The sequence below is a fragment of the Manis pentadactyla genome, chromosome 2 (assembly GCF_030020395.1).
Source record: "Manis pentadactyla isolate mManPen7 chromosome 2, mManPen7.hap1, whole genome shotgun sequence".
In the NCBI taxonomy this organism is placed as follows: domain Eukaryota; kingdom Metazoa; phylum Chordata; class Mammalia; order Pholidota; family Manidae; genus Manis; species Manis pentadactyla.
This window is the reverse complement of record NC_080020.1, coordinates 80691327-80705539: the sequence shown is the minus strand read 5'-3', so window position 1 is coordinate 80705539 and position 14213 is coordinate 80691327. Positions and strand designations below refer to the sequence as shown.

The following is a 14213-nucleotide window of genomic DNA, read 5'->3' as shown; positions in this document are numbered from 1 at the left end:
TTATCATGGATTACATTGATTTATCATCTTGATAAATTCATTATATTAATTGATCATTAGGTTTTTGATGGGAATAATTAAAAATTATTCTTACCCCCTCTGTCCTCTTGAGTTTGGAACCAACTGAAAGGTAGAACCCAAACAGATGGAACTAAAAATATTGCTTTTCTTACTGATAGTTGACTGGACAGAACACGGCTTCAGATCTGTGGCAGAGAAGCCTTGCTAGTAACTGACCCATAACTTAAAAAGGCTAGACCACCCATCACTGATACTGCGGGACACCCATGGGGCACCCTCAGAGAGCACAGCTGAGAGCAGAGCAGAGTGCTTCCAGCAGACCGGGGACAGGCCAGCCCCCACATTAGACAAAAGGGTCTGAACTGAGCACACTCAGTTCCTTCTTTTGGATACCTCTTTCTCTGACCTGCTTATGGTGAGGATCCATGAGGGCATCGCACGGCGGTCCCTCACCTCACTCCTTCCTGTTCAAAAGCCTCACCTAGGGCCTAACTGTATAATGTTCAGTCTGTTTTAAGTCCATATGTATTTGAGCACTTTTCAAATATGTTCACAGCCATCACCTTGGGGGCTGTGAACATACTGGCACTAAAGGCTGCCAGGTGACTGGCCCAATGAGCAAGAGCTAGGGTGCGATGTGTCTGGGAAAGGTGCTCTCCACCGCCAAGGTCAGTGCTGCGGTCCCCACCTGCTGAAGGACTTTGAGAGCGTCCCCAGCCTGCCAGAGCCAGACGAGTGTGCTGCTCAGGGTGTAAAGCAGGAGGGAGTAGAAAGGCAGTGTCTAGTCCTTTGTCAGTATTTGGACATGACGCTGGAGAGCCATACGGAAGATGGAGCCAATAACATTGTGGTTTCTGTCCTCACTCTTAACAAAATCACACACCGACAAATCGTTAGCCTCAAAGAGAAAATCTGTTTGACTTCTTGTTTCTCCATTGCTTGTTATTTTGGCTCTGATACAAACGGAGGCTTCTAGTGATCAAGGGCAGTGAGGATGGCTATCATAGGAAATGCATTCTTAATACACAGGCCATGGTAGAACTGGGAGGCCTCGTGGCTTACTCCTCACAAGTTTGTATAAAGGCCATTATTTTGATACCAAGAACGTTAAATACAACAAGCACACTTTGTGAACATAAACAAAAAAGGAAATTTAGCTATCTCAGCTATATTTATATACATTTTTTTCCTTAAAACAAACAGGAACAAACCTAAACAATAAATACGTTTAAAACTAAATGGTGAAAAATGCTGTTGTCTCAACTTTTTTTCATTTTGAGTAATTAAGCAAAGAGAAAATTAAAAAGAAAAATATAACTAACACCCTCTGAGCTGTCACCCAGAATGAACAGATGTTAACATTTTTTCATATTTGTTTTTTTAAATAAAGGAAAAAGGACAATGAAGTGGCAGTCTTTTGTCTCCATCATCAATCCCAGTCCCTTTATCCACTCCCCAGAGGCACCTATCATGACTTCAGTGTACAGTGGATCCTTCAGTCTTTTCAAAATAAGTAGCACATCTCACTGTCAAGGAATAATATATCATCCTGTTGTATACTTTTAAAATGTACGTGTGTGTTTATGATGTACGCATTCTACAATTTGCTTTTTCATCCATGACAGTATTGTTAGAGCTCTGTGATCTTATATATGTATTTACATATTCCTTTTAACTATTTAATATTTCACTATATGAAAAACCATATTTTACTTATCCATTCCCATGTTGATAGGCATGTAGTTACTTTAATTTTTTTCTAATATAAACTCTCCTGCACTGAACACTGTGTGCACATCTCCTTGTGCACATATGCAAGAGTTTTTCTGGGAATATGTGTCTGGAGGTAGAACTCTCCATTTGCAAGGTGCACACATTTCCAACTTTATAACATTTACCTGTTGGCCCTCCTACTGCTGATGTCCCCATTTCTCCATATATATTGCCTGATATTTTCAGAATTAAAACTTTCACCTATCTAAAAGTTTTAGAGACAATATTTTTCTTTTTTTTAAAAAATTGTTCAGTTAGTGAGAGTTCTTTCATGTCAATACAGGGTTGCTTTAAAAAACGTTTTAAAATAACATCCAAAGAGAAAAGTGTACAAGTCATGCTTGAAGAGTGGACTCTTCCCTATATACACTAGCCCACTCAAGAAACAGAGCATTGCTAGGATTTCAGAAGCCCATGCAGGTAGCCTCCAATTATTATCCACCTCAAGGTCACTGCTATCCTAACTTCAAACAGTTGAGATTATTTTTGTGTGCTTTTAAACTTCGAATGGAAACCATGTAGCACATGCTCTTTTATTCCTGGCTCCATCTGATCAACATAATGTTTGTGAGTTCCACCCTTGGCCTTGAGGTTTGGCCTGTTCCTGCACTTCATTCATTTTCATTCCTGGATGGTTTTCCATCCTATGAAAATTCCACCACCTCTCAAATTTAGATTCAGAACCCACCAGGAATTAATTTCTGTGCATGAAGTGAGGTGGGAATCAAGATTGATTTTTCAAATATGGCTATCATCTGACCAGGCACAATTTATTGAAAAGACTCTTCTTTTCTATTCATCTAAAGTGATACCTTTATCAAACATCTGATTTCCATATGTGGTTAGTCTGTCTCTAGAGCAGCTTGTCCAGTGGAACTTTCTGCAGTGGTGGAAATGTTCTATATCTGGCTATCCAATGCAGTAGCCACTAGCCACATGTGGCTATTGAGCATATGAAATGTGGCTAGCACAACTGAGGAACTGAATTTTAATTAATTTAGACTTAAACTGCCACATGTAGCCAGTAGCTACTGCATTGGACAGCCCAGCTTTAGAGTTTCTATTCTGTCCCCCTGATCTATCCATCTATCATTGTGCTAATACCACACTGTCTTAATTACTGTAGATTTATAATAAGCTCTTCGATCTGATAGAGTAAGTCTCCAACTTTGTTGTTCTTCCAGATTGATTTAATCTTTTTTGGGCTTTTACATTCAGTATAAATTTTAGGAGCAGCCTATCGTGTTTTACAAACTAGCTGCTGGAATACTTACTAGGATATTATTGACCAAGGATCAATTAGGGGGTATTTGTGTCTTAAAATGTTGAGACAATTCATGAGTATGGTGGATCCCCAAATTTTCTCTTAATAATGTTTTATGATATTCTGTGCAATTGATGCCGGGGTTCTTGTTTGCGGAGCCGAAGAATGAGCTTCACAAACAGTCAAGGTAGGAGAGCAAGGTACAGGCTTTTATTTAGAAATAAAGTGAAAGGGCAGAGCTCCCGGCTCACGCCAGGAGGGGACAAGAGAGTCTGTAGTGGTGCGTTGTCTAGGGGGTTTTATAGGCAGCTGAGGATTCTTCCAGAACATGAAAAAACTTAGGGGTGTGGTCTTAAGTGGTCCCTGAATATTTAGAATTAACTTAACACAAGCAACTTCCTCTGATGATTTCTCCCTGAGATACCAGCATCTTGGTCTGGGAGCATATGAAACAAGGCCACCTGCTCAGCCCCCAAGGTGGGCCGAGGTATTGTTTGCTAAAGAGTAAGTTAAGAATTTCTAACTTCTTAACTTCTTGGGTATTAAAATGCAATCTTATCTTTAAGTGGAATCCTTCCTGCCTTTTACTGTGTTGTTAATGCCTGGGCTTACTTGCTAAATTAGTTGCCCAGTTTGCAAAATCACTTCATCAGATCTGAAGGAGGAAAGACAGCAGGTAGGCCTGGGCCTTTTAGTATGCTAAAGAGAATCTTACACATGATTATAAATGGTTAGCATAATAAAACATGTGCTACTCTTTATCTGGGGAACATTAACTGATTTCACTGAAGAATGATTCTAGAGCTCAATGTTTAACATAGAGTTTTAGCAGGGGGGTTTCCTTGCATGTAGTTACATTGCTCTGACTGCAAATATCCTGCCCTGCCCCCTCCGGAGGCCCTCACCCTACTCTGACTACATTTATGGTCCCTGTCTCACAATGGTCTTACACATCTTTCTTAGGTTTACTCCTAGTTCGTTGATTTTTTTGGATATGATTATAAATGATATTTAAAAATATATTTCATATTCTGACTGTTGTTAGTATATAAAAATACAGTTGGCTTTTTTACATATTGACCTTATTATATCCAGTGACATTGCTAAATTCACTAGTTAATTCCAATCCTTTGTAATCTTTGGATTTTCTATGCATGCTATCATGTCACCTATAAATAATGACATTTGTTTCTCCCTGTATTATCTTTATATCTTTTAGTGTCTTTTCTTTACCTATGACACTGGATAAAATCTTCAGTATAATTTTGAATAAAATTAGTGGATAGTGAGAATTTCTATCTCACTCCTAATTCCAGAGGAAAAACTGAATATTTCACTGTTAAGTATGATGGCAATAGGAAATATATGTGATTATAGTTTATGAAATTAAAGAAGATCCTCTCAATTCCCAATTTATCATGAGTTTATATTTTTATCATAAATGGGTGTTAAATTTTATTATATACTTTTTCTGCATTGAGAATATAATTATTCTCTTTTATCCTTTAACATAATGACTTACATATATTGATTTTTAAATGCTAAATCAACCTTGCATTTATGAAATAAACCTCTTTTAGTCATGATGTTTATCCTTTTTATATATTGGATTTCTATTTTGTTTATGATTCGTTATATTTGCTGGATTCACATTTTGCTTAGGGATTTTGCACTTATGCTTAAGATAGAAATTGCTCTATATTCTTTTTCTTGAAATTCTCATCATGTTTTTGAGTCATGATATTGGTCTTATAATAGGAATTGGGAAGTATTCCCTGAGGATTTTGTGTAGGATGGCTGTTACCCTCAAATATTTGGAAGAGTTAATTTGTAAAACCATCTTGGCCTAGAGTTTTCTTTGTGGGAAGGTTCTTAATTATTGACTTAATGTCTTTAACAAACATAGGACTTTCAGATCTTCTATTTCTCCTTTTTTTCAGTTTTAATAACTTGTGTTTTATTGGGAATTTATCTAGCTCATACAAATTCTGCTTCTGTTATCTTTTTAATTTCTGCAGCATCTGTATTATCTTTTCATTCCTGGTATTGGCAATTTGTGCTTTATGCATTTTATCCCACGATAAATTTTGCTGAATGTAATAGATTTTATTTTTCTAACAACCAACTTTTGACCTTGTAAGCCCACTCTGTATGTCTGCTTCTTATTTCATTAATTTCATATTTTCTCTTTATTATTTCCTCCCCTCTATTTTCTTTGGGCTTAATTGGCTGTTCTATTTATAATTTCTCAAATAATTGATTTTCAGCATTTTTCATTAATGATATACATATGTACACACACACACACATATCTATTTATTTAATATATAAATGTTGGTTCACCTAAGCACCAATTTATTTTTATCATGCAAGTTTTAAATATGCATCTTCATTATTCAGATCAAAATGTTTTCTAATTTTCATTGTGATTTCCTTTTTGACTCATGGATTATTTGAAAGTGTATTACTTAATACCTAAACATTTCAGAATTTTCTAGTTATCCTTTTTGTTACTAATTTCCAGTTTAAATCCATTATGATCAGAAAATATATCTATGTATTTAAAAAAATTAACTTCTAGAATCATTTCAGATGTATAGAACATGATTTAGATCCTTTGAAATGTTTTTCCACTTGTTTTATGGCCCAGCACATGGTCAACTATACAATGTTCTACTCACCTAAAAAAATAAAAATCTATGTATTCTCAAGTTGTTGGGTGCAGTGGAAAAGTTTTCCTGCTGAGAGAAAATCGAGCAGGGTAGTGAGGAGTCCCACGCATCAGTGCAGGGTGGAGGGGAGGGTCTGGGTCTCTTCCTTTCTAGAATGTTTCCCAGATAATGAGTTGGGCATAGCTGGAGAATGGGGTTTATGAAGACGATGTGGCCCTGAAGGAAAGCATTTCTAGGGATGGAAATAAGGGCACCAGGGAAGTCAAGGCCCCCACCTGACCTTCAGAAGACCACAGTGCATAGCAATACAGAGAGCATGCACTTCTGGAGCCACATTGCTTGGGTTCAGATCTCAGCTCCATTGCTCTGTGGCTGTGTGACCTCAGGTGTTAGCTGATGTCCCTAGGCCTAGATTTCCTCATCTATAAAATGAGGATAATATCATTGATTTTACAGGATTGCTGTGTGGCCTAAATGTGGGCTAATACATTGAAAATGTTTATTAGCACTATATCCAGCATTTGGTAAGTGCACAATAAATGTTTTTGTTACCAGTTGTGCCATCTTGGGTAACTTTCCTAACTTCCCATGCCTCCATTTACTATCTATAAAATTAGTATAATAATATCAAGTGGAACAAGGCATATACAGTGCTTAGCATATTAGCTCATACACTGGAAGACTACTGTCAACACTGTCAGCATTAAAGGTAATAACAGCTAATATTTGCTAAAATATGCTTATAAACATAAAACATTGTTAAGTATTCTAATGTATGTTAACTCATTTAATTTTTGCAATAGCTCTATGAAATAGGTAATTATTCTGATAATACTGTTACTGAAGGCTAGCTATTATCAGTATTAATATAGGTTTTTTCTTTTATATCATCTTTAGTGAAGACCTTACAAAGAGGAGAAAAGTAGGCAGAAGTCATTATTATACCAGAACAAAACAAAACAAATCACCTCATCTCTGGTCTGGGTTTGGAGATGACTTATATTTGTCCCCCCATTCATGTTCCAGAGTTCGAACAAAGTTAGGGGGAAAAAACATTAATGGTGGAAGTTATAATTTTTCTTTCAGGGTATATGTAGTCCCTTTTCTGCCCTGTTGAGTGACCTGCTATTCATTTCCACTGATTTCTTTGTTTTTGATCACTTTTGTAATTTACAAAGATCAGCTTAAACTTCTATTTTACCTCTACTGACTCATTTTATTCTGCTTGCTATATGATGGCATCTTCATGCTTTAATGGCATGTGCATGTTTACTTAGAGCAGAACTTGGGCTAAGTGGGGAACACCCCCAGGTTTTCCAGATATTTGGTGGTTAAGGTATTTTCTAAGATGGAATCTTGTCAGGTATGTTTTTAATGAACAGGCGAGATTTATTTTAATTAGCATAACTACCCTCAACTTTTGTGCTTAAGTTAAAAGTTCTTTAAAGTAGCTAATTAGTTTATTATGTGTCTCAAATGTGCTCCTTAGAGTTTATTTACCCTAAGCATTTGATTGGTTGACCACTTCTTCATGACTCAATCTAAAAAAAGTTCAAAGAATCCCAAATTCAAAGTGAAGTTTAAGTCACTAAGGTCCTTCTTAATACCAGCTAGTTTGAGCCCTACCGCCCACAGCCTGCGTGTCGCCCCAGATCATAGTGCATTCAGGCCACATCTGGACAGAGGTGCTCTGTGCACATGTGGATCAAATCTCTCAGCTGTTCATGGTTTTACATGTCTCAAAAATTGTGGACTCTGGCCATGGCTGCCTCTCATCTTGCTGTGTGGTAAGGATTTACATACCCAGATGAGAATGTGTGCATTGTTATCTTGATTCTTATTTTTAAAAATCATTCTGGATCTGAAAATAGAAGTTTTTCTCTAAAAATAGTTCCTGAGAAAATACTGGCTAGAACACCCACATGTGTTTTGATGCTTTGTTGTGCATCACAAAGAATTCAGTGGAAATGAATAGTAGGTCACTCAACAGGGCAGAAAGCATGTGAATTGATACTTTATTGACCCTCTTGCTTAATTTTCAGAGATAAAAAACACCCCTAACAGCTTAACGCATGGGCTTCCCAGATTGAAAGCTGGGCTGTACAGAACTGTGAGGGGTTTAGCAGCTGCATTCCCTAGGCCATTACTCTCCGACTGGGAAAACGCAGAGGCACCACTGGGCATTTTCGTAGCCTTTAAATAATCTCCTTCTATTATCATATTAAGTCATTTAACCACTCTGAATTCCTGTTGCCTTGTATGTGAAATGAAGATACAAATAATGTCTGCCTAAAGGGGTGATTATAAGGATGAGATGAAATTCTATGGGTGGTGAGTGTCCTGTGCATCATAAGTTAAAAAAAAAAACAGTTACTTGAATTTTCACAGTAGTGGCCATTGGACTGAATACATAAATTGATTGACCAACTGAAAGAAATAATTTCAGTGTAGGTTGAACCTATGGTCTTTGACTGCTACCCATGAAAATCAAGGTGTGATTGGCTGCCAAACCTGTAACAACTGTGAGATCAGAACAAAGTGTTATTAGAAAAATTACAGGGAAGAGGGGAGGGGAAAATGAGGAGGTATTAGTCAAAGTGCACGAAGTTTTAGTTCAGCAAGAATTTAGTTATGCAGTAAATTTACTTAATTTAGTTATTAAGTAAGTCCTAGAGACAGTATAGTACCCATAGTTAACAATACCATATTGTGTCCTCAAAAATTTGCTAAGAGGGTAGATCTTATGTTAAGTGTTCTTACACACACACACAAGAAAATAATAATAAAGGGGGCGGGAGGAAACTTGCAAATGATGGATACATTTATAGCATAGATTGTAGTGACTGTTTTATGGATGTATACTTACCTGAAAAGTCATCAAGTTGCATACGTTAAATATGTACATTTTTTATATGTTGATTTTATGTTAACAAAGTAGTTTAAAATGAGTTCATGAATAAATGAAAAAAGAAAACTATGTGGGAAAAAAATGTGGCAACACCATCTAAATTCTACACGGGCTCCCTGAGCCTAGCAGAGCTCAACCCCGGTCGGTTGCCTGGCCCAGACTGCCCTTCTGTCACCTTCAGTGACCTGAAATCACCATCTTTAGCAGCAGCATCTGTAACGCTTGCAATGGTCTTGACATATTTCTTCCCTCCAAACACACACTATGGAGCTGCCCATTATATAAAACAGCTAAAAACAGAGCTGGGTTCACCGCTGGCAGTGCCCAGAGGACTCCTTAGGCTTCGTGGTCCCCAGGGCTAAAGCCCTGGCCCCCAGAGCCGCATGCACCCACATGGGCACTGGTGCAGAGAGCCCCTGGTCTCTGGACTCAGACCTGATCACCGTGAGTGTTCTGTCACACCCGCACTGCTTATTCAGAGCCCTGTCTCCCCTGGCGAAATCCATACAGCATGAAATGGGAGCTTCAGGGAGAATATGCCAGGCATAAAGCTGATCAGAAAAAGGTGAGGAGGAATATTACAGATGTTATTTATTACCTACAAGGGAAAAACCAAAATGCTCATAATTTTTATATATGCACTTCACATGAAATATTTCAAATGAATCTAGGTTTATGATTTTCAGTTAACAAAGTCAGCTTGTCAGACACCTACTCATTCAGCCCATATTTGAGCTTTAAAAAGTCCTAGTGAAAAAAGAGCTTTGATGTGGCTTGGTCAGCCTAGACAGTTCAAATGTTAATCATTATTAAATTGTGCACATTAAGTATTCAGAGAATATGTGTGCCTGTGTTATAGGGAACTTTAACTGGTTAATGTCTGACATTAGCCAGGAGTGTCAACTGGGCAGAGTAAACCACAACAACAGAAAAGAACCATTCAGTGAACCTGCAGCTCATGACTGTCCTAGTAAATTAAGCAATTTATAACTGCACTGGGGTGATGAGACATCCTCTCACATTTTGAATCAAATTAAATTGTGAATAAATATTGTATTTTGTATTACTCATTTGCCTATATTATATATAATAGTATATTGCCTATATATATATATTATTCATTTGGCTATTAAACAAACATTTATTTTGTTGATCATTCTGTGTGCTGATACTAAATCTTCAGAACAAAAAAACTGGAGTCCAGCAGGTAATAAAAAAATAATTCATTCAAACAGTGGAATAGACATTTGACAGGGTGAATAAAAAGCACATGAACCAGGTGACACCCGAGGAGGTGCCAAGTGCCTGGGCAGATGCAGGAAGGTAGAGCGTGTTGAGCTGGGCTCTAAAGGACAGAGGACCGTGGCAGGTGAGGGAAGTGTGGCAGAGGCGACCCAGGGAGGGGAAGTGTCTTTCTTCTTGGAATTTCCTTCTCACTATGGTGTCTTCCTTCTTTTAAGTCTCTGAAGGAGAAAAAGCATGCAGAGCACTTCCCACGGCACCTGGCACAAAGAAGATGCCCACCAGAGTCAGTCATTTCTTCCTGAACTGGTTTCTCAGCTGCCTTTGCTTTTTCTTCTTTCTTGGTTCATCTTAAATGTTTTAATTCTCCAAAGTTGAATGCTCAACATCCCCCTGGTACTCTATCCAAAATCTTCTGTCCAAACTCCAGTGCCTCTAACTCGTGCTGACTCGCCCAGACACCAGGTAGCCAGAGCCTGGCCTTCTTGCCTCGCACACACACACATTGTTCTCGCACACACATTGCCCTCACTCACACATTGTCCTCGTACACACATGTACACATCTACGTAGGAAAGCTGACATCCATCTCCTACTTCTGACTTTAACCATCAAAACAGGTTCAACTGCTTCAGCTTGCCCCTCCCCTTTCCTCCACGGACAATAGTTTATGTGCTCTCTCTGGCTCCACCACCTTTCTGCTGCCCCCATGAACCACCCTGCCTGTTTTCAGCCCTGTGCCCAGGACAAGTAAAGGCAGGGCGGGAGGCAGAGAAACCCCATATATCCAAATGCCCATAAGATAGCTTCCACAGGCAGCTCCTCTCTCCTGTGCCATACACATTGCCAAGTCCAGGACCCCCAAGCGGGCTGCCTCATCTCCACATTTTCCTGTTGTAGTTAAAATGGTAGAAACACCTGGATTGAGAAGATAAAGGGGCAGAGGGTGGCACCCTAGAGAGAACCACCATTTGAGAGTCATAGCAGAGGGGAAGGAGCCTCCACATGGCCGAGGAGGATGACGTAGACTGGGAGAATGCCTCAGAGCCAGGGGGGATATACTCCACGGAGACAATGGTAACTGCCAAAGGGGAAAAGTACAAGAAAGCAGGGAAGGAGGGCACTGGGTTTTGCAAATAGGACAACTGGGGAGGCAGCAATTTCACTGGGCTTCTAACATATGATGCCCATAATAAACATGAACAAGAGTTCAAGTGAACTTGTAATAACAAAGATAAGACAGAAAGAAGGGCACATATTTTCTCTAAGCAACCTCCAATTAAAGTCATAATAGATGATCCTTTCTAGTTCAGAATCACTTCTCATGTGCCAACCACCATCTCCATTCTGATCCTGGCCCACAGCAGGCTAATCTAATGCAGAACTACAGCTCTCTGTTGAGTTCACATTTTTAGTTAGTTTCTCTCAAATACAAGTTTTTCAAGTAATTGGTAGAGTCTGTCAGCAAATAGCTATAAATAGGCACTGTGTATATAAAAAAAAAGGGGACACTAACCAAAAATATTCATCTTCAGCCTGTGATTAAGATGATGAGCATGAGCCGGGCTGGGTCGCCTGTCCTCTGGCCAGGGATGAAAGAAGGGCTCCCCAGCCCGCAACAAACCCCAACCACAAAGCCTCACAGCTCGAACGCCTTGCTGAAGGCCATGCTCTTCCTGTGTTTTCCAGGCTGTGTTCCAGTGTGCAGGAAAGACGTGTCTAGGCTCTGAGCACATTTTTGGAAAAGGATGAAATAATGCTAATTTAATACTAAATTTGGAAAAGGGGCCCTGCCCGTGGACTCGGCCTATGATGGCTGCTGGGTGGGCCTGGCCTCTGTGGTCAGGCTGGTGATGTTGGCCCTCCGGACCCCAGGAGCTCACACGGGGGCAGCAGCACCAACGATTACAGAGCAGAAGACCAAAGCCAGCTGGCACTCCTCCAGGGACGGCTTCCAAAACGCCGCTATTCCACAACTCATACCTGGGCCATTACACAGACCCTATAGCCACTGAAAAAAGGGCCACTAGGTGCTGCTTGCCAAAGATAAAAAAAAGCAAACATCTGAGACAACTCTTGCTGGTCCACCCTAGTTCTTGGCAGCAGCCCAGGGGAAACCAAGGGAGTTCTCTGGTTTGAGACTATCAGGGTCTCACATAAACCGGATGCAGAACACAACCTCTCTTCCCAAAGAAAGCTGGAAGCACACCTGAGACCCTAAGCAGAGGAGGTGTCTTTGCTCTACCTGACTCAGAGAGAATGAAATGTCAAAGAGGTGCCCCTGCCTCCTCAGATCAGCTTGAAAAGGTTCAGGTCCCAGAGCACCTGCCTTAATGTTCATGAATTTGGAGATGCTGATTTGAATTTGGCAGCCCTATGGAGTCCAGCAAGCAGACATTCTGTGATTCCTAAAGCCACAGTTCTCTCCCTAAAGACCTGTGTTAACTGTCACATCCATCACCCCCGAAGTGCTTCCTGAACAATGTTGGTTGTTAGGCACCTCACATATGTCCATGACATGACTCACAGAAGGGCAGGATCTGACTCTGTGCCGGCTATCCCAGTCTGGAGAGACTCTCTCACTTACATTTTGTCATCTTTTTAAAGCCCAAAGCAGGCGGGAAGGACTTAACTCTAAACATCATTACCTACTTCTTATCTTTCCCCTGATACTGATGTTAGCCTCCTCACATGAAAGGATGATGTGTACAACTACACCTGACTTCTGAGGCCTGCAGATGGAAAACCAATTCAGATGGGGAGAGAAACAAGACACAACTGAATTTTTTCATTTGACTCAAATAAGAATGTTGAGAATTAGGCAGATTTAGAAATGGAATGGAGGGGGGCCTACTATGATATTGAGGGCTTATCTTACAAGAAGATGGTACTCTAGGCAATTAAAACCCCACAAAGTATCAGGGTAAATTCTGAAAATGTGGTCATTTGCTCTGATGCTCTCTCCTAGCTCTAGTATAGCTTGTACATGAAAAATCTTGATAACATGGGAAGTTTAAAAAGAGACACCCAGGTCAACACCCCTACCCCTTGCAACCTCTTTCTTGGGGAACAGAGTGTTATAAATAGGAAAGTAGGGGTATCTGTAAAGGAATATTCCATGACAAACCCAGATTTGAGTAGAAGCAGCAAAATAGGAAGCTGCTTACACAGGTATAGACCATCACTGAATCTCTACTCCCAACCAAGGATTTTTGCCCAAAGGTTTCCCTTTGGGGCTGGAATTCTCAGCTATTCTAAGGCTTTGCATTTAGAAGGGTCATATATTAAACAACAAGAAATTAACGAGAATTTTTAAAAATTTGAATTATTCAAAAATATTAATTTTTTTAAAGGAGAAATTATTTATGGGTGTGTCCTTCACTAGAGACTAAAGTGCTGCTTGAGGTCAGGGATCATGTCTATTTTAATTTATTTTATTAAGGTATCATTGATATACAATTTTATGAAGATTTCACATGAGCAATACTATGGTTACAACATTCAGCCATATTATCAAGTCCCCCCCCGACCCCACTGCAGTCACTGTCCATCAGTGTAGTAAGATGCTAGAGAGTCTCTACTTGTCTTCTCTGTGCTGTACTGACTTCCCCGTGACCTACCTATAACATGAGTGCTAATTATAGTGTCCTTTAATCCCCTTCTCCCTCCCTCCCACCTGCCCTCTCCCACCCCTTCCCTTTGGTAACCACTAGTCCCTTCTTGGAGTCTGTGAGTCTGCTGCTGTTTTGCTCCTTCACTTTTGTTTTGTTGTTATACTCTACAAATGAGGGAAATCATTTGTTACTTGTCTTTCTCCGCCTGGCTTATTTCACCGAGCATAATCCCCTCTAGCTCCATCCATGTTGCAAATGGGAGGATTTGTTTTCTTTTTATGGCTGAATAATATTCCATTGTGTATATGTACCACATCTTCTTTATCTAGTCATCTAATGGACACTTAAGTTGCTTCCATGTCTTGGCTATTGTAAATAGTGCTGTGGTAAAAATAGGGGTGCATATGTCTTTTTGAATCTGGGATCTTGTTTTCTTTGGGTAAATTCCTAGAAGTAGAATTCTTGGGTCAAATGGTATTTCTATTTTTAGTTTTTTGAGGAACCACCATACTGCTTTCCACAATGGTTGAACTAATTTACATTCCCACCAACAGTGTAGGAGGGTTCCCCTTTCTCTGCATCCTCGCCAGCATTTGATTTCCTTGTCTTTTGGAAGTTGGCCATCCTAACTGGTGTGAGGTGATATCTCATTGTGGTTTTAATTTGCATTTCCCTGATGATTAGTGATGTGGAGCATCTTTCATGTACCTTCAACAAGA

At 39.6% G+C, this 14213-nt stretch overlaps 1 protein-coding gene across 2 annotated transcripts in view; it reads right to left on the bottom strand.

The window, feature by feature from the left end:
• ARSB (arylsulfatase B) overlaps positions 1–14213 on the bottom strand; it is a 185170-nt gene that overhangs the window by 4275 nt on the left and 166682 nt on the right. The window contains exon 7 of one of the 2 annotated variants that reach the window (XM_057494051.1): positions 9924–10140. The exons of the other annotated variant lie outside the window; for it this stretch is intronic. Within the exon in view, the coding sequence (XP_057350034.1) occupies positions 10094–10140 (47 nt within the window). The 3' untranslated portion in view covers positions 9924–10093. Of the gene's footprint in view, positions 1–9923; positions 10141–14213 lie in introns of those variants that run through there. 2 annotated transcript variants of the gene reach the window in all.